This window comes from Asterias rubens, chromosome 7 (assembly GCF_902459465.1).
Source record: "Asterias rubens chromosome 7, eAstRub1.3, whole genome shotgun sequence".
NCBI classification, from domain to species: domain Eukaryota; kingdom Metazoa; phylum Echinodermata; class Asteroidea; order Forcipulatida; family Asteriidae; genus Asterias; species Asterias rubens.
This window is the reverse complement of record NC_047068.1, coordinates 8,465,043-8,492,055: the sequence shown is the minus strand read 5'-3', so window position 1 is coordinate 8,492,055 and position 27,013 is coordinate 8,465,043. Positions and strand designations below refer to the sequence as shown.

At 38.3% G+C, this 27,013-nt stretch overlaps 1 protein-coding gene across 3 annotated transcripts; it reads right to left on the bottom strand.

The window, feature by feature from the left end:
• Positions 1-1,293: 1,293 nt before the first annotated feature.
• LOC117292585 (mitotic spindle assembly checkpoint protein MAD1-like) lies at positions 1,294-26,978 on the bottom strand. Of its 3 annotated transcripts, none has more exons than XM_033774695.1 (18): positions 26,876-26,978; positions 25,592-25,703; positions 25,271-25,437; positions 24,394-24,576; positions 22,521-22,573; positions 21,430-21,501; positions 19,837-19,918; positions 16,143-16,273; positions 14,696-14,810; positions 13,671-13,732; positions 12,769-12,855; positions 12,421-12,565; positions 11,716-11,856; positions 11,146-11,202; positions 9,675-9,881; positions 8,823-9,039; positions 6,494-6,684; positions 1,294-3,338 (listed from the first exon to the last, which is right to left on the bottom strand). In XM_033774695.1, exons 2-18 carry the CDS (start codon positions 25,665-25,667, stop codon positions 3,183-3,185), a joined length of 2,142 nt encoding a protein of 713 aa, XP_033630586.1. In that variant the 5' UTR covers positions 25,668-25,703; positions 26,876-26,978; the 3' UTR covers positions 1,294-3,182. The 3 variants fall into 3 exon arrangements, with proteins under 3 accessions (XP_033630586.1, XP_033630584.1, XP_033630583.1); XM_033774693.1 differs by having other exon boundaries at positions 3,183-3,338; positions 25,592-25,680; positions 26,876-26,967; XM_033774692.1 differs by lacking the exon at positions 26,876-26,978 and adding an exon at positions 26,765-26,868 and having other exon boundaries at positions 3,183-3,338.
• Between the last annotated feature and the right edge of the window lie 35 nt (positions 26,979-27,013).

Genomic DNA, 27,013 nt, shown 5'->3' with positions numbered 1-27,013 from the left:
AAGAAGAAAAAAAAACAAGAATATTTCCAGGTGATCTCGAAGAAGTTATCAAACAAACACAGATGACATTAAGGGCAATCATTCTATTTCACACATGGCTACTTCTCACAAAGCGTGCCGTAGCGCAATGAGTAAATAGGTTTCATATTAAAAAGGGAAATGGAATACCTCCCTAAAAAGTCGGTCATACGAAAATATAAATGGAGCATGAATTTCATTTCCTTTTAAGATTATGGCGATGATTAGTTCATGGTTTGGCATCAAAAATCTGCCAACTCACATGAAAAAAACTTTTTTTTCTTTCAAACACCTTCCTTCCGGCAATCAGCCAACAAAACTGTATAATTATAAGGATTCCAAAGTTCCTACAAATTAAAAGTAAATAAATACTCAAAATTTTTAGAAGCCATAAGATTGGTATGCTTAACCAAGTGCTATGAACCGGTCTGGTTCTCCATATTGCATTCATCTGAAAACATCAAAGATTTGGCCCGATTTACATAAAACTGTTAAGGCAGACAATATTGCATTTTAATTACCTAACAACACTTTACAGACAACGGTCGGGAACAGCGTATATTACAAGGAAGTTTGGCTGGTTACATAATTGGGGTGAGAGGAGGGCTGTATACTTAAAATTTCATCTGTAGAGGAAAGGAGGAGAAACAAGATTCTGAGCGGGTGGGTGGGGGTCTACCCACCATGCCAACTCTCCTGGAAGTGAATCAATAAAACTAAGCTGAAACTACAGATTTAAAGGCACCTAGAAATAAAATAAAAATGTCCTTCAAACATTACAGTATATCATATACTGTAATGTTTGAAGGAAATTGCTGGATGCAGCAAAACAACTAAAGATGGTGTTAGTTTGCCAAGTTGTCCGGTCCGACGTCTTTTCCAGCGCTGTGCGGCAAACACTTCGAGCCGTCGTGTTTCGAGAATCCGGAATACACTACACATTTTGACATGAAGAGAAAAGATCTTTTCTAAAACATGACGCCATCCCAATAATTTGTCCAGCTGGTGGGGAAGTTAAAGAATGTACCTGAAAGACATAACGAACCTAAAGGAGCTTTTGCCTAACGTGAAAAAATCAGGTATTGTTTCAACTTTGAGGGCATGTTTTTAGCTTGCGCAAAGCGTCACTATGCTGTGTTGGCACTGCATGCGATTCATCGCGCCTCGATTGACGTCACGAACAGCGCCCTCTCGGGTCGGGCTTTTTTTTCAAATTTGTAAATAACATGAAAACTAATTTTTGTAGACCTTAGTTAATTGTTTATTTGTATTCCACTCATCAAAACACATATTTTAGTGACAAAAGCTTTATTTTGACAAAATACCACTTCCAGGTGATTTTAATGGAAGATTTGTGGCAATCAAGATCAATGAACGGTCTGGTCTCTGGATTCCTCTGTCAGACAGTACACACAACTCCCAAGTAGGTCTTTTCACGATGAATACCACACAATAACAAAAAATAACTTTGGGGAACAAATCACACGAGGTACCACCAACAGACCTCAAAATACATGAGCCCTGAATCAGTGAAGTTTTTCCAGACAAGTCTGCCTTGAACATATAATAAATGTCACAGTAACACCACACAACCTAGACTATGGATCCCCTACAGACATACACACAGCTTCCCAGTGGGTCTTTTCACAATAAATATCACACAACAGTAGCCTGAACGGTTTTAACTTTGGGGAACAAATCACACGCGATACCAACATACCTCAAAAAGTTTCTCCAGACAAGTCTGCCAGGAACATAACATTTCACAGTAACACAACACATACACATAGACTGGCGTTTATAAATAAAGTTTTATTAAAGCAAGATAAAATATAAGAATACATTTTATTTTTAGCTTACCAGATTTAGTAGGTGTGGTTATATGACAATTGTTAGTTTCATTACCATATATAGAGTGGTTAGTGTGAAACAGAAGGGACTTCCCCTTGTGTATTATACTGGCCTAGGTTGACAGAAAATACTGCTTTACCACAATAAGTTGGGCACTTTATTATAGGAAATCTTTCTTCATTCCAAAATTCATCACCCAAATGTTTTCCTAATGAAACTCAAGCACTATTGTGGCCTTCATTCTGATTATAGTTTTATTATTAGGGTGATACTTTCAACCTGTTGGTGTTATAGTATACACACTATGGACCAGCAATGAGGTCACTAGTGCACATCTATGGACCTCCAGGGACTGTGAGTGACCTAAAGAGGGACTTAGTTTGGCTCTAGTGACTGAATTATGACGGTCCACATATGTACACCCCTCAGTCCAAAACATTAAATAAATAAATTTAAAAAATTAAAAACGAGTTTAAAAATAAAGGGTTTTGAAGTGAATTATTTTAGTTCAACACTTATCTCATGAGTCAACCATAGGCAATCAGTGAAAGTTGTGCTAAATTTTGCTGCTCAAACCCATCAACAATGTTGAGTTTATTGTTGCCCAGTTTCTGGACTTATTTCCCGCAAGTTGCACAAACCCAATGTCTTGACCGGCGTATAGTTCACTATGGCACAGATATCAGGCAGAAGCCTACTCTACTATACCTCACATGACCATGTTTCAGCCAACAAGGGCCTACTTTCATGGAGGTGCTTAAGCAGAAAATATTGCTTGAGCAGGATGCGACTCAATACTTTGACTGTAAATGCGACTCAATACTTTGACTGTTAACCTTATTATGGTAAGGATATTTTGTCGTGCTCAGCGGCTCTATGAAACTGGCCTAAAATACAGACCCAGCAAGAGGTGTGTATAAATGTGAACAAAAACAGAATCTGTTGGTACTTAATTCTGCACCTACTGGAATTCAACATTGCTTTAATTAAAACAATACTCAAATTTCTTTCCGATCAGCACAAGAATGTGTCAAACCACTGACAACCCTGAACTGCATCAAGCAAAGAGCAAAGGCCATCTTACAATTATAAAAAATTAAGAATGCAAAAAATAGTTTATTTAATGGCCTGGCGTTTCGACCCTAGCTGAGTCTTTCTCGAAAGGCTAAAAAGTTAAGACAACAACATTTGCATTAGAGACTGAAGATGTAAGTTATGTTTAAAAAACAACCAACATAATAATGAACTGGGGATATTTTCTAAAATCATAGTAATTATACAAATAAATATGATACAAAGTTCAATACTATTGTCTAACCAACCATGGTCTGTCGGCTGTAAAGGTCAAGGGTCACGCTGCTGAGGAATGCTGGGATGCTGTCCTGTTGGCGTAGAAACGAGTCAATATAATCTGTCAGTGTTGATGAAAAGTCATTCTCTAGAAGCTGCATTTCGCCTGTCTGCGTTGCCTGGATTTAAAAAAACAAAAATTAAAATCAGATGTCAGTTTTGTAAATTGCAGTAAGTTGGAAAAACACCTGCGCTAAAACATATCAAGACGCTGAGAACAAACAGTTACAAAGCAAAAAAAGTTCAGATTTTCTTTGTTGAAGTAAAACATTCCTTTGTTTGCATTTTTGTTGGCTTAAAGATTTTCTTCGTCGTCGGTAGAACAATTGCAACTTGCTGGTTTTATCTCAGGCATGCAAGCGCAATTTGTCAACCCCCAAAAAAGGAAAACACCAACAAGAGAAAAGTGCCCAAAAAGAGGAAAGTTGCAATGGCACAGCTAAGAATGAAAAAAACAAAAAAAATCTTCAGCTGAAAAGTTCCAAGCCTGTCCTCACGAAATAAACAACCTGACAAACCAACTATTGAGAACTATTTATAATAACAACCACAACATTTAATTTTTGCATCAGAGATAAAGAATATAATTTGGTTTCACCCTTACACCAATGTGTACCAAGCACTATTAATAAGCTCAGTACTTTCACTGAGTTCTGTGGAAAAAAATCCACAGGCAAATCAATACTCCCTGTGCTTAAAGGCAGTGGACACTATTGGTAATTATCAAAGACTAGCCTTCACAGTTGGTGTATCTCAACATATGCATACAATAACAAACCTGTGAAAATGTGAGCTCAATCGGTCATCGAACTTGCAGATAATGACAGAAAAAAAGCCCTTGTCACACGAAGTTATGTGTGTTTAGATGGTTGATTTCGAGACCTCAAGTTCTAAATCTGAGGTCTCAAAATCAAATTCGTGGAAAATTACTTCTTTCTTGAAAACTATGGCACTTCAGGGGGAGCCGTTTCTCACAATGTTTTATACCATCAACCTCTCCCCATTACTCGTTACCAAGTAAGGTTTTATGCTAATAATTATTTTGAGTAATTACCGTACCCATAGTGTCCACTGCCTTTAATACACATAAAAAGTGTTAAGGGTAAAAACAAATTATAACAATACCACTAAAAAAAACACTTTCATGGAAGTGCCTCAGAAAAAAAGTACATGATCCACAGACAACTACTTAACATAACAATCAACACAGAACTGTTGAACTGAAACCTTGGATTAATTTTCCTATCAATAGAGAGACGCTAGTTTTGGGGTCAAGCTACTATGAACCCAGTGGGGTGACCATCAATAATTTCATTGTTTACCTCCCACCTCGTCAGAGCCCAATTTCGTAGGGCTGATTAAGCACACAAAAAAGCACAACAAAATTATGCTAACCAAAATAAGGTTACCAGCAAAAATACCATGTCATATGTACAATTTGTCACTGGTATCCTGCTCATATTCGCTTAACAGAAATATGCTAGGAAAATATTGCTTGCAATTGTTTGCTTAGCAGAAATGAGCAGGATACAAGTCACAAATTGTACACAAGTGAAATGGTAGTTTGGCTGGCTACCCTATTCGGGCAAGGATAATTTTGTTTGTGCTTAGCTACTTTTTGTCCTTAAGCAGGTCTGAGATATTGGACCCTGGTGTAGTTGGCACAATAGAATCATGGTAACCTACAGACACAAAGATTGATTGGCCTCGAAATGTGGTTCCTGGGAGGCCATGAAAATGAACAAAAACATTGTAATAATGCAATACAAAGTCAAGCTCATGATGACCACATTTCCGCTCCGATTGGTAATTTATCTTCACGCTCGTAAAAATCCATGCGGAGCTCATTAAAATTTTATTTGGGCAATCTCTCAACGAGGCACCACCGAGGCTTAAAGGCACTTGGACACCTTTGGTAATTGTCAAAGACCAGTATTAGCACTTTTAGTGTATTCCAACAAATGCATACAAATCTGTGCAAATTTGGACTCAATTGGTCATCGAAGTTGCAGGAGAATAATAAAAGAAAAAACACCCTTGTTGCACAAATTTGTGTGCTCTCAGCTGCCTAAAAAGGGCTTCAGGCCTGAAGTCTTTTAATATTTGAGTATATTTAGAGTAATATTTAGAGAAAACCGTTTCTCACAATGTTTTATACTATCAAAAGCTCTCCATCGCTCATTACCAAGTAAGTTTTTATGCTAACAACTGTTTTGGGTATTACCAATAGGGTCCAGTGGCTTTAAGCCCGTCTCTTTTCAATAAATGTTTTGTGGAGTGGAGTGGACAAAAAATTGATTAGTTTCAGTCTGAAGCTCACCCTTGATAACGGTTCACACTGGTACTAATCCTCAAGTGAAATATTTCTGTCAAAACATTGTGAGAAACTGCTCCCTCTGAAGTAACAGAGTTTTTGAGAAAGAGGTAATTTCTAACTCAATTATTTGAATATAATCAAACTACAAAGACTTCAGGCCTTAAGCTTCTTTTAGGCATCTGAAAGCACACAAATTTGTTCAACAAGGGTGTTTTTTCTTTCATTATACTCTTGCAACTTCGGTGACCAATTGGGTCAAAATGTTCACAAAGTTTTTATTTTATGCATACGTTGGGATACACTAAGGGAAAATACAGGTCTTTGACAATTACCAAATATTGTATCCAGTGCCTTTAACACTAATTCGCTCAGCCTGTCTGCATCAATGATACTTCTAGGTTTGTAGGAGCCAGTTCCTCTTACATATTATTTAGAGCCAACTAATCAAGAGACTTTTTTTGTTTAGTGTTATTGATGAGACGTGACCTGACGCCACTTAATCAGCATAAAAAACCCATTAGTTAAACAGACGACGATAAATAGCATTGGTTGCTACCAACAGCTCATAAAATGAAAAGTTTTTTTGTAAGATTAAAAATTAAAATTACGCAGCTTAAAGGTATGCCAGTGGTTCTTTTCATGGAAAGACCCTCACATTTGTTTGTCAAATTACCGTTGTGTGTGCTGTCAGTTTCAGATGCCCAAGAAAGTCTTCAGGCCTGACGTCTTTTGTCAGATTTAAATATTTGCCACAAATTCTATGACGCATGAATTGCATTACCTTATGAAGACATCACAAATGCTCTTTGCGAGTTTGCTCCAGATAATTCATCATTAACAAATGAGGAATGCTCATAGGTATAAGTAACACGGAGTAATTGGAACGTGACAAAGTTAATTACCAGTGGTGTATTGGTTTACATATTACATGTATGTCATTTTAAGAGGGCAGCTTACTTGAAACAGAATGACATCGCTCGGTCTCTCTGCATACATGGACATCAGTCTGTACTGGTTGTCGGTCGATATGTTCACCTGGTACCCTGTTAGCCGGTAACAAGCCTCTCGGAATTCTTGTATCTTCTTCTGGAAGACTTCTTTGAGGCGTTGGTTGCGCAACTCCGATGCCGAAAGCTCTTTCTTCAGATCTAAGGATGAATTTATACCATTTGTAAAATCTGTGTTATTTCTTTGTTAAAATTACTTTAGTTTAAGTCTAATTTGTCTAACTAGTCTTATTTTTTAAGTAATTCATTAATAGAGTTCTAGCTTCTAACTTATATTCAACACAAAAATAATCAAATAAACTAAATATCCTAGCTATTTGAATACCTCTAGCATATAGAGCCTGAAACTATCGTTACAATACAATCAATCAGGAACCCAATGTGACATCAAATAATTTCTACATCTCATTTTATAATTATTACTAAAATATTTTATGGGTCTACAAAATTGCTCCTTGCACTCTAATGGCTATGGTATTAAGTGCTTAAAATATGAACAAAATCATAAGATCATAATTTACTTCATAGTTAATAGTAACAATAAAAATTATGAATAAAATTATCAACCTTGCAGCCGTTAATATAAAGTCAAGGTTAAGTTGTACATGACAGTACAAACGGACTAAAAACAGGGGAGTAATCCACATGCATTAATAAGACTAGAGAAATAGTTAGGGGAGTAATACACATGTATTATCAAGACTAGAGAAATAGTTTGGGATGAGGGATGAAAAACACGGTCAAAACAGAATAGAAAAAGCAGAGTTATTTCACAATTTTTATAAGGCATTTCACAATTTAACCATCTCAATGGACTTCACATTAGTGCCCTGGTCATTAGGCCAATAATATTCCCTTCATCGTTCTCAGCTCCCTGGGGAGTAAACAGCCCTGGGCAACCGTAGCGCTCCAAAGGCTTTTTCATACACAATATCAACCTCTACCATATCTACCCTCGCAGGTACCCATTTATACCAATAATGGGTAAAGAAAAGTAAATATAGTAAAATATCTTGCTCAAAAAAGTGTCATGACCGGGATTCGAACCCACACTCAGATGACGTAACCACCAGAACTTGAATTCGATGATCTAAACCACCCAGCCATGACATCCAGTATTTGTTGTGGTCAAAAAAATGTTTTCAATGAGCTGCTAAAATTTCCTGCTTTGCAAAAATTAGCATGAAACCAGCCATAGATGGCACATGTGACATCATATTTTGGCTGGTATTCTTATTCTGGATAGCCTAAGTTGTATTTGCTAAGCTACTCTTTGTGCTACAGCAGCTCATTGAAATCGGGCCTGTGTCTGAATGATAAAAGCACACAAGGTTTTAAAATACACAAAGTCAAGGTGAATATAAATAATTTCATTAGAATCATGATATGCATTAATTACTACCATAATGATATGCATCCAAGGTTAGACAAGTAATAATGTTACATTCAAAAGACGCCAGCTAGGAGGGAAGTAGAATGCACACAAAGTCATCACAGCCAGGGCCAAATTTCATAAAGCCGCTTGGCAGAAAGTTATGCTAAGTAAATTCCTTTGCTAAGCAAGATATGAGCAGGGTACCAGTCACAACAATGATAAATGTACAGTATTTTGGCTGGTAACCTATTTTTGCTACGCAAGAGTTTTCTGTGCTCAGCAAGTTTTTGTGCTGACATGCTTTATGAAATTGGGCCTAGATCATTTACTAGCCTTGAAAATGGATGAAAGCAGTAAAATGCAAATGGCAAAAAAAACAAGTTACAAAACAAGAGTTCAAAATGATATTTGGTATTAGCAGTAAAAGGGGAAAAGCATACATCAAATACACACACAAAAGCACAGTTAAGAAAATACAAAATGAACAATTAAAGGGTTAAAGCATACGGTAACAAATGCACACACATAAAAGCAAAGTAATTCAGAAAAAAACAGCATAATGATTCAAATTATATTACTTTATTGACCACGTAATCTTAGTTTACAAAAATAGTGACTTTGTACACTCCATGGCATTTCCTGGCAGGCAAGAAAATACACAGTGGTCAAATGAGAAACGCTTTCATTTTCCAAACAAATTCAAGAGTTATTGAAGTGACAGCTGAACAAATTTGAGATGTGCCCCCTTTCTCTATATCGAAAATTGATAAAAAAATCAGACAGTGCGATCTATGTAAAATAAAGCAAAATTCTTCAAGGGCTCTTTTGTAATCTTTTGATGTCACAAGTTACATGTTCTATGAAATTGAGCCAAGAAAATATTCAGTGACAATTTTAAATTTACCTTCTGCCTCCTTACTGGTGGACTCTTTCATCTTCTCGGTAACGAGTTGAGTGACATCATCACTAGCCCCGCCTTCCTCCAAGACCTGCACCCTCTGCCTGAGGGTCTCATTTTCCTTCTTCAGACGGTCCAACTCCTCCGCTCGACGCTGGCGAGCGAGTGACGCTGGATTCTGAGAAAAAGTGATGATTTTGGTCTGGAGGGGATCGTAGTCACCCTGCAAGATAGAAGAAAATGGTCAAAAGTCTGGGCCATGTCTAGATAGCTTACTAAAGTTAGATCTGAAATGGTTTAACTTCATGACCAGGGAAGGTGGGGGGGCAGTCAAAAAAAGATTTGTTTTCCCTCTGTCTGACAGCCCCTTGAATTTGTTTTGTGCGCATGCGTACTCCAGGTTACGATGTATTCTTCACTTACACAGCTAACAAACAAAAACTGGCACGTGCCCTGCAAGCACAGCAAAGAAATATCATATATGGCCGTTGTAAATTGGGTCATTAAGCTTGAATCATGGGCAGCCATATTGTTTTCTCCCGTTCACATCAATGTAACCAAACCGAGGCTGGAAGTACACACCAAGTCTGATCCATTTTCTGTCACACCATAGTAAGTGTTCATTTATGCTCCTTGCAGTAATAATACCTGGCGCTTTGTATCCTTTGGCAAAAGGTGCGTTATAAATACGGTTATTGTTATTGTTATTATTATTATTATTATTATTATTATTATTATTATGCTGTCGCCAGCTCGGTGTTTATATCCCCATGTGGGAGTTTGCCGAGTTCCCATGACGAGAAGCTTATAAACAAACAAACAAGTATGACCCCAACAAAAGATGGTGTTGCATTTTACCTTTAATGCCCTGTGCTCTAACATCATATCTAGACCCTCGTTCTTCTCAGATAGATTCCTAGACTCCTCCTCAAGCTCTTCAATCCTCTTCTTAAGCGTCTCAACTTCTTCTCCGTCAGCCGCTCCCCTTAAGGTCAGAGCTGGAATGGGCGGGGTTGACTTGGCTAGAGCCAGCTCATTCTGGACGTGGGAAAGCTTAGCATCCAGCTGTTGATAGGTTACAAAAGATGTTATATAAACAGTTTACTTTTTTTAAAATGTCTTCGCATCATACCGCTGAATTGCGACATAATTCACAATCACAAAATATTACAATAATTATTAAAAGCTTTACAACAGAAAATACATAATGAAAATATGATAAAAATGTTAAAGTTACAATGGAGATAATATAAAGACTATTAATGATAATAAATAAGAATGAAAACTTAAAAAGCGCACAAATCCATCAAAGTGCTTGTTGCCCTAAATACAAACAATAACATACACAAGTCGATAACAAAAATTTAAACGTAAGCTTAAGCTAAGAGGAAATCCAGAACATGTGGTAGAGAAATACAGTCCAAACACAATATCTATTATTACCATAGTAAAAATCATAATACTCTGTCCAGTTCGACGATGGTTAGACTCCGCTGGTTGACTTTTTTAAATCAGCCTAAAGGGGCATGGTCGCATCACTGATTAACGATAGAGATTTTAAGAGATGTTAATTTGCATCGGGGATAAAGAGTATTTAAAAAAAAATATCAATGCGCCAATGTGTCATTGTTAACACTGTACACTCAGTTCTTTCCCGAGTCCTGTGAAAAAGTATCACAGGCATATTTATACTTGGGTGGTATTGGAACCCACAACCCTTGAATTCTAGAGCAGTGTCTTACCAACTAGACTACCGAGATTGCCAGATAGCTAGAGGCAGTTCGAATCCTATGTTTTGGCAGCGGGTACCACAATGATATAAGAGATGTTAAATTTGCATCGGGTATAAAGAATATTAATTTTCAAAGCACACTTCAGAGTGAACCAATTATCAGAAAAATTATCCCCAACTGTTGATCCAGTATTTATTTATGGTGGGGTTGATATAACATGACTGAGGTGTTTACACTTCAATTCTGTGCCCATGCCCTATACCTGCGTCACTACACAACCACTAGTTTACCATTGCTCCTACAGGCCTTCAACTTCCCTCTTGAAGGGGGCACAGCAATTTTCCTCTGATAAGGGGCACTTCTGCGGGGACAGTTTCTAATTTGTTTAGGAACTTTGCAAAAGACACCAGAGCAAAACCACAGACGAGACAGCAAAAGCACAGGGCACCACAGCAACTGTTGTGGGTACCGTGGGTCATCTTGAGGCCTGTTCTTGTGCAAACTTGCTCATAGCTGCAGTCCTACCATGTTACTTTCAATAATTGCACCGTATACCTTGTACGCGACACATTTCTACTTCTCGTTTATTTTCATACCTGTTTGTTTTCCAGTCTAAATTTTCCCGCCTCCTCTGTAGCAGCCTTGATGTCATGCTGTACAAAACAAAACCAAAACAGAATCACAAAATCACATTTTTATTATTTCACTTGTATGATTGATCACAAAAGAGGAAATTAAAAAATTACAATGATTTTGTTTCAATTTTGAATACTCAAAACAATTGTTAGCATAAACACGCATAAAAACTTACTTGGTAGCGAGCAATGGACGGCTGTTGATAGTATAAAACATTGTGGGAAACGGCTCCCTCAAAAGTTACGTAGTTTTTGAAAAAAATGTAATTTCTCACTAAAATATTCTAATTGAATTTGAGACCTCAGCATCTGAAAGCACACAACTTGGGCAACAAGGGTGTTTTTTACTTCCATTATCCTCTCGCAACTTCGACGACCAATTTAGTTCAAATTTTCACAGGTTTGTTATTATAGGCATATGCTGAGATACACTAAGTGAGAAGACTGGTTTTTGACAATCACCAATAGTGTCCAGTGTCTTTCAGTTAGCTCTAACTATCCCGTATAATATCTGTTTTTAAACATTGTTACCTCCAGAATCTCAATCTGTCTGTGACATGTCTGTAGGTTTGCTTCAGCTTGCCTGAGACGAGAGTTACACTGTGGCTCGTAACCCATACTTGATACCTCTTGATCGTAGGAGTTGAGAATCTGCCTCATTCCATCCCGCTCCTACCAAAGTACAAAAATAAACATTATAACAATAATAAATGATTGCACAGCAGCCGATTTCACGAAACGTTAGGAGTAATCCTATCTCAAATTAAGACGAGTAACTCGTCCTAACTGAGGAAGGGTTCAATGCGTCCTAAAGTCTTCGGATACGGAGTTTAACTCATCCCAAGTCCTAAGATTAATCTGAAGTTAGAAAGAGTCTGGTGAAATCGATGGCTGGATTCTTATATAGCACTTTACAGCAATCGCACAACATCGGTAAACAGTATTGTCCAAAGATCCACACTTACTATATCACAAAATTTAGACATGAGTTTAAAATAAATCTGTTATTCTAAATATCGAGAATTTATAATTGTTTGAATGTTTTCTCAAAAAGTAAAGCATTGGCTGTGGCTGCTGAATAAGGTGCTACATAATTGGGTCTCAGAATTCATAACTTCAATAACCCTTCTTTCTGTATATTATAAGGGCCTTGAGTACCTTGTTTAGTAGATACGTGCGCTACATGAGACTTTGATGTTATTTTTTTTATAACTATTCATGCGAATGTCCCTGTACCTTTGTTAGTAGAAGTAGTCTCCTCTGCAGCCGTTTAACAAGGTCTTCCTGCTGTCTCTTACCCTCCTGTAGTTTCAGCAAGTCTTGGGTGGTGGACGTTACTTTATCTTTGGCTATGCTGTAAGACTGCTCTAAGGAATGGGAACTGTAAAGCATTTAAAGAAAAAGTCAGCCGGTAGGTCGATATTGAACTTGAACTTTAATTTTAGTTCTCATTGATAGTGCAAAATGAGACCCAGGTCGATTTATTTACAATCTCAGCCAAAAAATGTAAAGTTTTAATACCCAGAAAACAGTTAAATGAAGACAAGAAGATTTCTTTTAACAAAACTGACTGTAACTGCTTACTTGGACAGGAAGTGTCCCTGCTTCTCAAGAAGAGCGGCTTGATCTTGCTGCAATACTGCAATCTTAGCAGACATCTTGGATGGGGAACTATAAAAAAATAAAAAAATATTCAAACTTGAAACTACCATATATAACAAGATACTTAGATAATCAAAGAATACAGGCAATGCAATCAAGAGCACATTAAAGGCAGTGGACACTACTGGTAATTACTCAAAATAATTATAAGCATAAAACCTTTCTTGGTGACGAGTAATGGGGAGAGGTTGATGATATAAAACATTGTGGGAAACGGCTCCCTCTGAAGTGCCATAGTTTTCGAGAAAAAAGTAATTTTCCACGAATTTGATTTCGAGACCTCAGATTTAGAGCTTGAGGTCCCGAAATCAACCATCTAAACGCACACAACTTCGTGTGACAAGGGTGTTTTTTCTTTCATTATTATCTCGAAGTTCGATGACCGATTGAGCTCAAATTTTCACAGGTTTGTTATTTTATGCATATGTTGAGATACACCAACTGTGAAGGCTAGTCTCTGACAATTCCCAATAGTGTCCACTGCCTTTAAGAGAGATTTGCAACTAACAAAAACAAATGCATATCACACTATATCATAATATAGGCTAGCATAGTTTCAAAGTTACGGTGGATGAGATTGAGTGGTCACCCAGTGGGAGGATTAATGCAAACACTATCAGCAAAGAACACCAGGGGTAGATGTCACAAAGAGTTAAGACTAGTCTTTATCTCGAGTAAGGACAGGTTACTCGTCCCATAGAGCAAGGACTAGCTCTATGCCTGTCCAAACTTAGGCCTAGCCTTAAGTTTTTAATATCTCCTAGGACTAGTCTTAACTCTTTATGAAATCGAACCCAGTACCACTTTTCTGTTTATGGCCTTACCTTGGTCTGTTGTCATTGTCTGTGTCCATGCTTTCCCATCTTGTCAACCTCATTCTCAAACCCTGTAAATTCATCACAAATGTTTCATATGAACTAATGCAGCCAAATGATAAAATTTAAAAAACTCTCTCACCGTCTTTCCCAGAAAACGTAACCCACCATTGGCTATAGTTTGTACGTTTTAGTGCCATGTCACCAGCGTTTTCCTATTTCAACTGGCTAAATACCCATTACCAACTGTAGAACAGTCAGGCTGACTAACTCAGTGTTGTAAAAAATCCCTGTGGAATATAAAGTATGGACAAGTGCAAAAGCTGACCGACCAGTTAAGTCAAAAGCTAACTGGTCCTGCTGGCTAGTCACTGAAAAAGTGAAGGGCAAATCCTGGTCAAACAAGGGCACTTAAAAGGCAACCAGTTCCAGGCATCTCCAAAAAGAAAAACACATTCACAAGTTCATTAAACCTGTTTGTCATGGGGACCGTAATATCCTTATAGGACAATATCTCTTGTGCTACCAAAAGGCTCCCAGTGTATGCAATGCAGTTGGCTGCCTCCAATGGCAATAAAACAGTTATTAGCAAATCATATTATTAAAAAAGTTTACATCATTAAATCATCGGCTCTGTGCAACAGGGTCATTAATTGCAACATCATTTCCATATTTATCAAAAGGTCATTACATACATGAAATGTGTAACACTTTAACAAAATTAATCAAAGAAAATAGAATTAGCTGGAAACTACTTACCAACCAAAGGACCTATAGTATAAATGCAAAATATGGCCCGACATCTCGAAGGCTAAACATAATGTCTTTTTACACAACAATTACTTGAAAGACCACTCTTGATTAATAAACTCCATTTACCAAGAGCTCCAAAATATGCAAAACCAATTTTATTAAACCCATAAAAACTGCACTAACGATCTAATAGGCCAGAACTGACGAGATGTTGTCTTTAACCTGGGCATCTGAATGCAGCCTAAAGCAAACATGAATGTACGATAGCCTGGCTGACATACCTCATTCTCCACCTGCAGCTCAGCCAGTTCCTTTGCCCTCAACTCGGCACGCTTCAGTTTGGACTCCAGGCTATTAGCCTGCTCCTTTAGCAGAGCGTTGTTTTCATTCACCTCTCTAGGGAAAGACAAAGCACCGCTCAGTTTAGACATTTGTTCCAATATTGGCAAAAACAAACAAATGTATCAAATGTATTTTAAGCATTACATACAGACTACAACAACAAGTGAAACATCAAACATTATTACCAATATGCAGGGGAAAATGTGAAGCATTGTGCGATTAAAATTTTCCCTGTGACAGACAAGACTTGGACTGGACAAGGACAGACTGACAGATGAGACCAGCCTTTGCAGTTTGCAAAGATTTGTGCATCGCAGACATGTATCTTTGTTAATACAAAAGCTTACAAATACATACCGGTACATGGAAAATGACAAGGACAAAACACATTTGCAATGGTCGAGAAAGGCCCTGAGACATCAAATGCATGTTGAGTTGAGATTTAAAAATACTTAAGGAAATAGATGTTTTTATGTGCAACAGTAACACATACCACAATCAAGGAGCAGATGTAGGAAATGCCCTGTCTTTCTAACTTCTTTGGAATGAGGCTCAAAAAGTTTGAGGGCTCTAAAAGTCTTGGCCCAAGACATTAGTGTTCGACATGAGATAGTGTACTGCGCTCACTGTAAATCGTTACAACACGCCCCCTTACAGCATGATTTCACAAACTTAACTGAAAGCCAGTCAAGTTGGTTTAATCAACCCATAAGAGAGCGCTATAACGATTAACAACGAGCGCAGTACACTGTCCACTTCCAATCACTGATGTCATGGGGCAAGACTAAGGCTCTAGATGATCGTAGACCAAGGCCCTTCTTGAAACCAAGGCATCGGCTCCAGATTCCGCTCAGGCTAGCTTGGCCCGTGGCTGTTTTGACAATTGCGTATGTGCTTAGGGCTTCAGACGAGAGAACAGAGCCTGAAGATGAATCCAAAGTCGAAGCCGTGGATTCGAAAAGGCCCAGAATGAGTGACACAGGAAGAATGAATGAGGCAAGAAATGTAGTCAGGGGCTTGAAGTACAGTATAGACCACGATAACTTTGTTTAAAATAAGTGTGACCTTGTACATTCTTTAAGTATTCTGGCAGGCTCAATACTGCACAGGTCATATGGGAAAGTTGACATTTTGTGTCATAATTTCCACATAAATCTAAGAATTATGGAAGTAAAAGCTGGACAAGTTTTGAGATTTATATGCCCCCTTTCATCAGATCAAAAGTTGATAAGAATTAGACAGTGCAATCTCCATAAAATATAAGACTTTCTGATTTCTTCCTTTAGGCTGTGTACAAATCGTGCCTGCAGGAGGTCCAGGCTCTGTGGCTCTTTCGTAAACATGTGATGTCACAGGTTGTTTATACACAGTATCTGTAACACCAACCTGTAATAAAGGACTTCCTCTCTCAGCCGTATCGTCTCTCTCTCTAGATCCATCAATCTTGTGGCATCTTTCTGGACGGCATTAGCCACAGTGGTAGCATCCTCTTGGTCTCTTACTCTCTGCTCCAACTCCTAAAATTCAAAAACCAAGCAACGATTTTAGTTTCTTCATTTTCTCTGACAACATTGTGCAGTACTGATTAGTGTTTCTGCAAAAATACCCCCAAATACTCATATTTTCAAACACATTCACAGGCATCTCTGACCTTTGAAGTTGTTGCAACTATTCAAAAGGCTAACAAGACTTGAGTTGATGCCTGTACATTATGCATGTACGAGCGTAAAATGCAAAGAAAAACAAGAAAACAATGGTACAGCGCTCGATTTCACAAATAGCTTAGATTGATCCTAACTGCAGATCAATCATAATTTTTAATCAAAGTCACAATATAAATCATTATGGTTATACTGACAAATCATCTCACGATGAACCTTAAGGCCTTTGAGAAATCAACCTTGAGACATCCCAAAACTGACCTACAAAAGATTAAATTAAGCAATATCGATCTGAAGGGTCTTCAATTTGCTCGTCAGTTTTTTTAGACGGATTGCAAACAAAATTGTTAAAGGCCTGGGAATCCAACCATAGCTGAGACATTCTCAAAGGCTAATTGACAACACAACACACAAGTATATTAGTGTAGGCAGAGTAGGCAAGTAGACAGAAAAGATATAGAGATGCACAATGCATCTCCTGAGAATTTGTTCTAATTTTGAGCTTTAATAAGAAACTCTTTCAAATTGAAACAAATAGAACAAAATGTTTTGATAACCTTCATTGTTCTCAAACTTTGTCTTCATAAATGAGCTAAGCAGGTAAGCCCAATTTCATAAAGCATGTGAGCACAAAACTTGCTAAGCAAAGAAAAAAATCTTGCTTAGAAGAAACAGGTAAACAGCCAAAAGACAGTGAAGTTTACATTCTTTGATACCCATTTATTATTATTATTGTTTTTTTTTTTTGCTAAGCAGTATTTTCTGCTTGATAGCTTCAAGAAATTGAGCCACGGGCCCCTCAGCAGCTCTTTGAAATTACATGGACCTAGGCAATAGAAAAGGACATTGATAAATCTTGGACGGTTTCAAGTGTCTGATTGGTCAAAACCCGGTCACACGGGGGAGTGTTACCAGTCGGTATAAAGACCGGCTTTGGAAAAAAGCGAATAAGGGGCCCCTAAATCAGCATACATTTAGTAAACCTTGCGTGTTGCACTGTATCGCATGCAATATTTATATCCATGTTAGTTTCATTGCAACTTCGCGCACTTGCGCGTATGCGCGCTGAAAATGTATCAATTTTGAGTGCGCGCGTGTAACAGGTGTGCGCGTATAAACTCATTTGTCCATATATGGTCTTGTTGACAGCGACATGCTACATGGACGCTGAGCTCATGCACGCGTATTAATGCACAAAGAACAGCTATCGTCCAATCATTTGCCTACTTTGACCCCAGTGAAGGCACTGAACAGACCATTATTTACATGTAAAAGAGTCACTGGTCTCAAAGATCAGTAATGTGATTAACGCACGAAAGAGATGGGAACCATCAAAAGCTCAAATATGGCCCCTGAACATGTCTGGAAGTATCGCCGAGAGAAAAGTCACAAAATTTGGACAATTTCAGCCGTTTAATTCGCTAAAAAAGGTATTTATTAATGGGAATAACGGTGTTCAGAGCCTGTCTTCACTGCGTGGTAATGACCTTGGTTGGTGGCTCGTGCTGTTAACGGACCTCGCCGAACAGCACCAGCCACCAACCTGGTCATTACGACGCAGTGAAGACCGGGTCCTCGCACTGTTATTCCCTAATTAATTACTACACAGATTGATGCATGTATGTAGGTTACTAGTTCTTGGGGCTCTATGTAAACACATCCAAGCTTTGATCAGCTGAAGACATTCCAACCTTGATTGCATCCCCATTTCATATCTAGGCCTTTCTATTCTATCCTCATGTTCATGTTATTAATTTGCTTTGTTCAAGACCTTGACCAACATTGTCCCTCCTTTGTGGTTGATTATTAATAAAGTCAACATTTCATTAGGGGAATGTGGGTTAATGGAAAAGGTTTTCAGGGAGTAACGGGGAATACATATTGATGCAGGTGGCAATGGGAGTTGCTATTCAGGTGTTTTAGCTATAGACCTTTACTATGATGCTGCCGCCATGATTGTCTTGTGCCCTGACTGCAATAGCCATAATGAATACAGTTTGTCATGACACCATATAGGCACCAGACTATTTTGCCCTTTCAGCCTCACTTTGGGTATATTGATTTGAATGGGGGGGAACGCTTTTTACTGATGCATTGGAAAACATGTGTTTTATAAATCTGTATTATTGTTTAAATGTTTTTATTACCGTTTATGATTATTAAAAAGAGACCCTTCGATGTTATAAAGTATTTCAAACTAAATAACTGTACAATTTTAAATAGTGCAAAGATTTAACTACATGTGTATATCACTGGTATGTGTGGCATGTTTAATTAAATATATAACATTTGTTACCTTCTCCCAAGTACTACAAGTACAAGTACACAAGTTTAGGTTAAGACAAATTCTGCTTGTACTTTTGTTCTACAATTACTTTTCACTCCAGTAAGGTTCCACCATGGAGTTATATATAAGAACTAGAGGGCGCACTGGTGATGCTACTTGCACAAACGCGGTTGGACCGCACGATGACAAGCGCCCCATTCTGTACGCGTGTTGAATATGAAATACACATTTGAGTTTTTTATTGAACGCTCACGCGATGCTGTTTGTTCAACTTACAAAATGGCCGCACAAACACACGCTGTGAGATGGCTGTTTTTCAACTTAAAAAATGGCCGCCTGCGCGCATGCCGGGGTGCGTAAATAGGCCAGTGCGCCCTCTAGTTGTTATATATAACTCTATGGGTTCCACTTAAAAGTATTTTAGAGGTCCCTGGCGCTTCACTAGTCTTTGTTCAAGACCCTCTTGTAACTTATATCTTTCCAAAATCCAATGGCACAAGAGGGCGCACTCTCATCAGAGACCGCTACCACTTGAGCTTCTGTGATAGCAGTTCTCGGGTGATAGTGAGTGAGGGGAAATTAACAGCAGGTGTACAGTTTTCTAGATTATATAACAACAGGAGCATCTTGAACTAAGGCTAACACTACCTTTTTACACTGCACAGAACTGCACGATGAGACATTTTCCACTAATTAATTACGAGGCATAGTTTCACGTGGAGACAGCACATCTTTGTTTAAACTGATTAATAAATACCCTGCAGTAAATGTGTTGTTTTCTTACTGGGTGTATCTTCGTTATTCAAATGAAGGTAAACGCTGATTAAATTTGTCTTTTCTTAATTTACTGCACTGCATATGATGAATAGAACAAGAAGGATGAATAGAAAACAAGAAGAACTGCTCAATTTAAGATGTGGGAGAAAACTGAAAACCCAATCTACATGCAAGACTCTGGAAAAAAAAAATACATGCCAACCCGGTTACTACGTTTACCATAGCAAACCTCATGCTTAAGCTAGAAATGATCAGTGGTCAAGTGGTGTGATATTAGCTATAGATTGTGGGGTCATGGTTTTGAATACCATCTAGGTAGTTAATACTACATATCCATCTCTAATTAGAATCCTACCTTGACTTTTTGTTGAGCACTTAAGAGTTCCATGCGATATTCGTCCATGGCTCGACGATTACTGGATGCCTCAATACCACGTCTGAAATAATCAACAATCACAAACTACAGTTCAATGGAATTCAATAATCTTAAGTTTTTTTTATTCAAAAAATTGAACAGAACTACGGACAAAAGCAGGAAGTAAAGTGAAAGAAAAGTGGGGTTTTATAGCAACTTCAGTATTGTAGACATAGTTGTGTTTATTTCAAATGCCCTACTGCTTTGAATGTTAAACAATTTATGCCCTTGTGGTTTACGAATTGATATTTAAAAAAAACAAATAGTTGCATCCCCTTAAGGTGATCTCTCTCCTGCCGCTTCCCAGGTTGTATTGTTCAGTTGAGTGTGATCCCTGGAAACACGGCAGCTCTAAATGATCATGTGGCTTCTGACTGGCACCCCATTCAAATATATTTACAAAATAAGTAGACCACCAACATAGGGCAAGATAGTTAATTTGGTAGAGTGCCTGCACGATAATCCAGAGGTCTCAGGTCTCAGGCCCCACTCTGTTAAATTGTTATTTGTTCAACCCAAAATCAAATTTAAGTTGACCTAATTTCCCTTGTGGTTTATTAATTGATAAATTATGCCCCTCCATAACCTAATGTGGTGAAATCCTTCACACAGTACAGTTTTTATATTGTCTCTACACATATAAATACTGATATGAAACTTCTCGGTTTTAAACCCCAGAGGGCAGTATTCCAGATGGCCATGGTTGTTGTTTCTTTTCAATGGTCCCCTTACAATCCTCACAAAAGTTAGATTTTTGTTTTGTTTTTTAGAATATTGAATGGTCAGACAGTAGGAGGGTTGACTATGTACTGTGCAGATGCATTCAATCACATTATTTCAAATTCTAGGCTGACATAGTTTATTTATCACTTTGTCCCGCCTCACTTGTCTCATCCAAGACTGCTAGGTCCGGCAGATGCTTGTACGAATTCCTGTTCAAGTAGAAGTAATGCATGATGGGAACGATTGTACGGCAAAAAGGGCAATCACTCCCATCTTACTTTGGGGTTTTTACCCTTACACTGATGTGTGTAAGCACTGTATATCACAAAATCACAGGCATGTTACTCTGGTAGGATGCGAACCAATGACCATAGCCAATCTAGAGCTAATGTCTCACCAACTAGACCACTAAGATTGCCCTAAAGCTCGAGGCAGTGCCCGGTATTAAGAGGCACCTTTTTTTCCACAGAACGCCAGTTCTTACACACATGCCTGGAATAATACGCAGGCCATGGAGGCCATGACCTCCGTTGCCCCTGGTCTTGGCCTTGGTGCCCCATCAAAAGTTCCCTATTGACTTAAAGATTTTACAATGGGAGTGCCCTTTGCAAACTGAAAATGGCCTTGCCCTTTCAAAGTTGAAATTCCAGGCCTGTACACACATTGGTGTAAGGGTAAAACCAAATAGTATTTTTTATCCCTGATGTCAATTTAACATGGCTACTCTTACCTCTATCTTGTGAAATTAATAATTTGACAAATTAATAATGTGAAAAACTGTAACCTTTCTTCTTAAATCAGGGGGCTTACCTCATTTGATACTGCAGTTGACCTTTAGCTTCTTCAACATCAGTCTGTAATAGCTTAATTTCATTGTTCTTCCTGAAATAAATTTCCGGTAAAATGAGCCGTTGTTGAAAGCATCAACCCTAAACAACCACATTCTTTCAGTCGAAGCCTTTAAAGCCATTATACACTTTCGGTACAGAAACAAAAAAAAGTTCACAGATTTACAAATAATTTACAGGGTTTACAGAAGATAATGGTGAAAGACTTCTCTTGAAATATTCCTCCATGAAATGCTTTACTTTTTGAGAAAACATTAAAACAATATCAATTCTCGATAGCGAGAATAACGGATTTATTTTAAACACGTGTCATGACACGGCGAAATGTGCGGAAACAAGAGTGGGTTTTCCCGTTAATTTCTCCCGACTCCGATGACCAATTGAGCCTAAACTTTCACATGTTTGTAATTTTATAAGTTGTGATACACGAAGTGTGAGACTTGGACAATACTGTTTACCAAAAGTGTATGACGGCTTTAAAAGGAATATACAGAATTGACTGTTCTCCCCATGCACAAGCTAGACCATCAGGCCGATATGTGCCAGTTGCTTGAAAATAATGCAGTTGATATTCAAAACAATAATCATAATAATTCTTTGGGGGATGATTCCCCAGGTTGCATTCAGATGACCGTGTTTCAAATCAGGGGGGACTGGGCCAAACTTTCAAAATGTTGGTACAGAATGCCCCAGGCACCCCCCCCCCCCCCAAAAAAAAAGGTTTTGAAACATCCTGGGAAGAACCCTGAGACTTAAAAATGCAGACGTAAATGTCTCTATTTGTAAGAATTCAAAACCAAATTTACAGGTATTCAGTTTATACAAAGATTGCTTAAGGCCAAGTCACACAGGCCCTGATAACGAGATTGAGAACGAAAACGTTAACGATAAAAATGCACTCCCTCGATTGGTTGTATGAGCGTGGGCATATTCTGCGTGGAGCATTTCAACCCATCGAGGGCGTGCATTTTTATCGTTATCGTTTTCGTTCTCGAGGCCTGTGTGACTTGGCCTTTACCCTGCCCTACTAGAAAGGAACAAAATCATACTTACTTGGCTATTTCATGCGTCATTCTTGAAATGTGGGATCGACTCGAAATCTGAAGCTGAGAAAGAAAAAGAGTTTAATAACGAGATGAAAAGCCATATCCAGCAAGAACAAAAATGAGATGCCATAATGTGGATAATTTAAGCCACTGTACATGTTTGGTAATTGTCAAAGACCAGTGTTCTCACTTGGTGTATCCAATCATAACCATAAAATAACAAACCTGCAAAAATTTGGGCTCAATTAGTCATCAAAGTTGCGAGAAAATGATGAAAGAAAAAAACACCCTTGTTGGACGAGTTTGTGTGCTTTCAGATAGGAATAAAAGACTTCTAGCGAGTAGTCTTTTATTATTTTAATGAGAAATTACCTCTTTCTCAAAAACTACGTTACTTCAGAGGGATTCGATTCCCACAATTTGTTATACTATTGACAGCTCTCTAATGCTCGTTACCAAGTCAGTTTATAAGTTAATATTTGTTTTGAGTAATTACCAAACGAGTACCTTCCCGTTAAATACAGGATAGTTGATCTCTGCTAAATAAAACAATGGTCTTTGGTTATTATTTAACGAGGGGATAACTTTCACACAACTGGAGTTTGCTAGTGTTTAACATAGATGTGATTTCAAGTTCTCTTGTTAAAAATTGTCTTGTGGGAAAGGGCAGTCTGCACGGTCTAATGTTGAATATTGTGGAAAGAACCAGTTGCAGAGATGCCAACATTGAATTTTAAAAAAGAGTAGCATCTCCCAAATGTTAAGGGCGAGCGCAGCTTGGGCGAGCGCAGCTTGGGCTCCCTAAACCGATCTTTCTATTACTCTCTACAATGCTAATTAGCTCATTTTCAGGCATTGTTGTGAAATAACAATTACCTGTATGCATCAACAGAACAACTACAAATGTTTATAGTGGCCAGTGAAAAAAAAATTGAAAAAAACCCTGATTTCCCTCATCTTCTGACTATGTTTCAAATAAATGTAACATAAAAAAGAGTGGCCTTACTTAAATGTAACATAAAAAAGGGTGGCTTTACTTAAATGTTTTTGTTTTAATGATCAGAAACGCAACAACAAGCTATTGGGAGAGAAAAAAAAAAAACGTGTCCGGATTTTGGGCACAAAAATACGTGTCCGTATTTTGGGCATTGTCTGGACATCGGCGCTACAATTACTGGTAGGAAAACATAGAAACTGTCTAGCGTAGACCTCACAGGCCACTCAGTTGAAGGTGTTTTTGTTCAGAAGGTCTCCTCTTTTTGTCGCCATTATTTCGTACTTTTTTGCCAAGCTTCGATGAAGTACATGTACAGCCAGCGTGGGCACAATAATTGTGGATACATGAGGAATGAGGTTACTGTGACACGTTAGCTCACACACAACCTCATTCCCCACGCACGTGTGCACTATTCCCCATCGTGTAATAGAGATCAATGGGTACGATCTTGCAGAAATGCACTAGCGTAAAAAATGCACACTCAATCAACCGGCCAGCCAGCGGCGGGGGATGGCACGCAACAATCATTACGTCGAGACACGTACATTGGTCGAGTGAATTCGCCGCTATTATTCAACACTGCGTTCTAAAATTAAAAGTGTTTTTTTTTCTTTTCTGTTACAATTGTTTTGATATTTTTCTTAATTTTTATTTCCACTTAATAGTTCATTAGTTGTTTGCATGTATTGTACGATTTAATAAAATTATATTGGGCGGCTTGTTTAGCGTGTTTTATTGAGTATTATCGTAGCGTCGTAGTCACGGCTCGAAATCGTATTTGCTACGCCCAAATCGTGTATGTTGGTATCTCTGCAGTTGGGCAGGGGTACACCGACAGTAATTGGGTTAAGCCAAGTTTTTCATAAATGCTTGTAATTTTTACATCTTGCAACGTAGTCTCCAGCTTGAGTTTCTGCTGTCTCAAGTCCTGTATCTGTGACTCAAAGTTTGCCTTCATCCCTTCCTTGGCTCGTCTTGTCTCCTCCAGAGTCTTGCGTGATCTCTGCTCCTGCTTCGTGGCAAACTCAAGCTGTCTCTTCATCTCCTCCACACTGGCCAGCTCCATCTGATCACAGACAAATCACAGAAAATGACTTTTAAGTATCGACAAGATATTCTGCATAGATGTTAAGTTTGCATCCGGGTAAAGAATATTCATTTCGGTTTTAACCATTATACACCCTTGTGTGTTACCACTGTATACTCGGTACTTTCCTCGAGTTCTGTGAAAAAGTCACCAGCATATTACTCGGTTGAGACCTGAGTGCATGCCTTTGCAGGTACAGAATAGAGAATTTGGGTCTGCTAACAGCGAAAATGTTACCTACAATGCGCACAGAAAAGGAACATCGCCCCTAGTTAATCCCACTCCCAAAATGCTGCAAAATGTATAGGGGTGTAGGGTGATGACACCAGGGAACAAATTCCACTTGGGAAATTGTTTTGCTAAGCAAGAAATAACTGCGAAACCAGTCTCAGCAATGGTAACGGTATGGTTTTTTGGCTGGTACTTTTGTCAAGCAAAAGTTTTTTGTACTTTTTACGCTTACTACAGTCCTTGTGAAGTTTGGCCCAGGTGATTTGGATCAACACACATAATTTGTCAGTGTTCCAACAAGTTTGTTTCTTTTGCTGCATTTGTTTGGACTTTTTGGCCTGTGTTTTTAATTTATGGATTCTGGTATAATTTGCGCCTTCCAACGAGATAGACTCGATTGCACCCAAGAAATGTAATAACATTTTCTTCTTTTAAAACCAACCTCTCTGTTCCTCTGATCCTTTTCTACATCCCTCTCGTAATCAAGCCTGGCCCTCTTGTGAGATGTCTTCATGCTGTTCATCTCAGCTTCAAGTTTTGCGATGCGGCTCTGCGCCGACAGCAACTCACCCTCCCGCTCTCGTGTCTGCTGCTCTTTTTTATGCTTCTCTGCAAATGCACAAAAACCACTTTTGGTTTAAAACCTGCATTTATGTACCATTACTCAAAAGGAATTTTGAGTAATAGTATAGGCCTAAACCACAAGAGAATCTGAACGAGTAAATTTCAAATAACTTAGGGTTGAATGTTTATTCAATCTTACCTATGTCTTTGGCAATGTAGTTCTTAAACTCCCCCATCATTCGAAACACTGTGGTATTGTCGTCTGGGCTGTTCATGGTGTTTATCTTGCTTCAAGTTCAAAATGGTCAAAACTAAAGTTTTTAATGAAAGCAAAAATAAATCCATAAAATTTCCACTTTTTTGAAGTTTAAGATTTCAGTTATTTCATACTTCCTTCGATTTGAATGCATCATGCAAAGCGATGTTGACATCACAGCTCCGTTTTCACTGTGAATAATTTGGAAAAGCTCAAATCTTCCAAATTGTTCATGTAGGAACGCATCCTGTTAATTCAAAGTAGTATCATGAACCAAGCTTTATAAAACAAAAGCAGCCAAAATTACTACCTGCAGTCAGAGTAAAGCCTGGTTCATACTACCTGCGAATGTGTTACAAATTTTGACGTCACAGCTCAACTCAACTTGTTGTGTAAACCCGGTTGAAACCGTTCATACTGCTTGCGAATGCTCAGGCGAAGCAAATGTTGAAGTCACAAACTCGCAACGAATAATTCGCAGCAGTTCAACTCTATTCAACTCACTTGCGAATATCGCTGCATAAGGAATGTTGTGACGTCAAATTCACTTCAATTCAATCAGCTGACCCAGGTTGGAATCCTCCGTTGCATACAGCGTTACTCCTACTCGGATGTTGTTGCGTTAACGTAACCCTACAATTATCGCAACTAACTCATGTAACTCGGTACTTCTAGAAACTATAACTTGGCTCACGGGGGAGCCTTTTTATAGTCTCTAGAAGTAGTAACTCGGATGCTGCTGTCAATCACACCAATCCAATGTATGCAGTTTGTTAGTTTAAATCTTATTCTTATTCTTACAAAAAAAAACATGACAAACAACTGTCTGCTGACTCTACTTCTAGAAACATAAGGCTCCCAACATAAGGCCGTGTAAGGCTCCCCCTCCCCCGCTCACGGGGGAGCCTTTATTAGTTTGTTTCTAGGTAGAAGTATGCTGACTCTGTCTGGATATAATCATAAAGTCAAAGATAAAAAGATAATACATTTTCTTCTTCTTCTTCTTCCTTTAAGTTTAAGTTAGTTTAATTTAAAGTGCTGCTTCAGAAAATTTGAAGATTAAAGTTTTACTGTTTTATTTGAAAGCACGAAATATTTTCAAAAGATAAAACTAACAAATAAACTTCAGAGTTTGTAGAGATCACAGTCCTGAGTCCATACAGTCTGTCAGTAGTTTTCTAGCTTTTCTAACCGAACTCACAAGCTAGACACATGCTAGATACTCACTTTTACTTTTCAATGCGCCGCCATCATAAAAAAACGAGTCGAATTTTGGGAAACCTTCTCCCCAGGTGTGTCGAGCAATACGAGATTGATCGCTCTCTCGTTGAAAACATGCTTGGGGTAAAGAAAACCATGGAAACG

Bases quoted from the DNA above. Each gene is read 5' to 3' on its own strand.
- LOC117292585 (XM_033774695.1), bottom strand. From the start codon at position 25,667: ATGAACAGCCCAGACGACAATACCACAGTGTTTCGAATGATGGGGGAG. The intron at 21,502-22,520 runs GTAAGTATGATT...AATTTATTTCAG, and splicing joins ATGACGCATGAAATAGCCAA to GAAGAACAATGAAATTAAGC. The intron at 6,685-8,822 runs GTAAATTTAAAA...ATTCATCCTTAG, and splicing joins CACCAGTAAGGAGGCAGAAG to ATCTGAAGAAAGAGCTTTCG.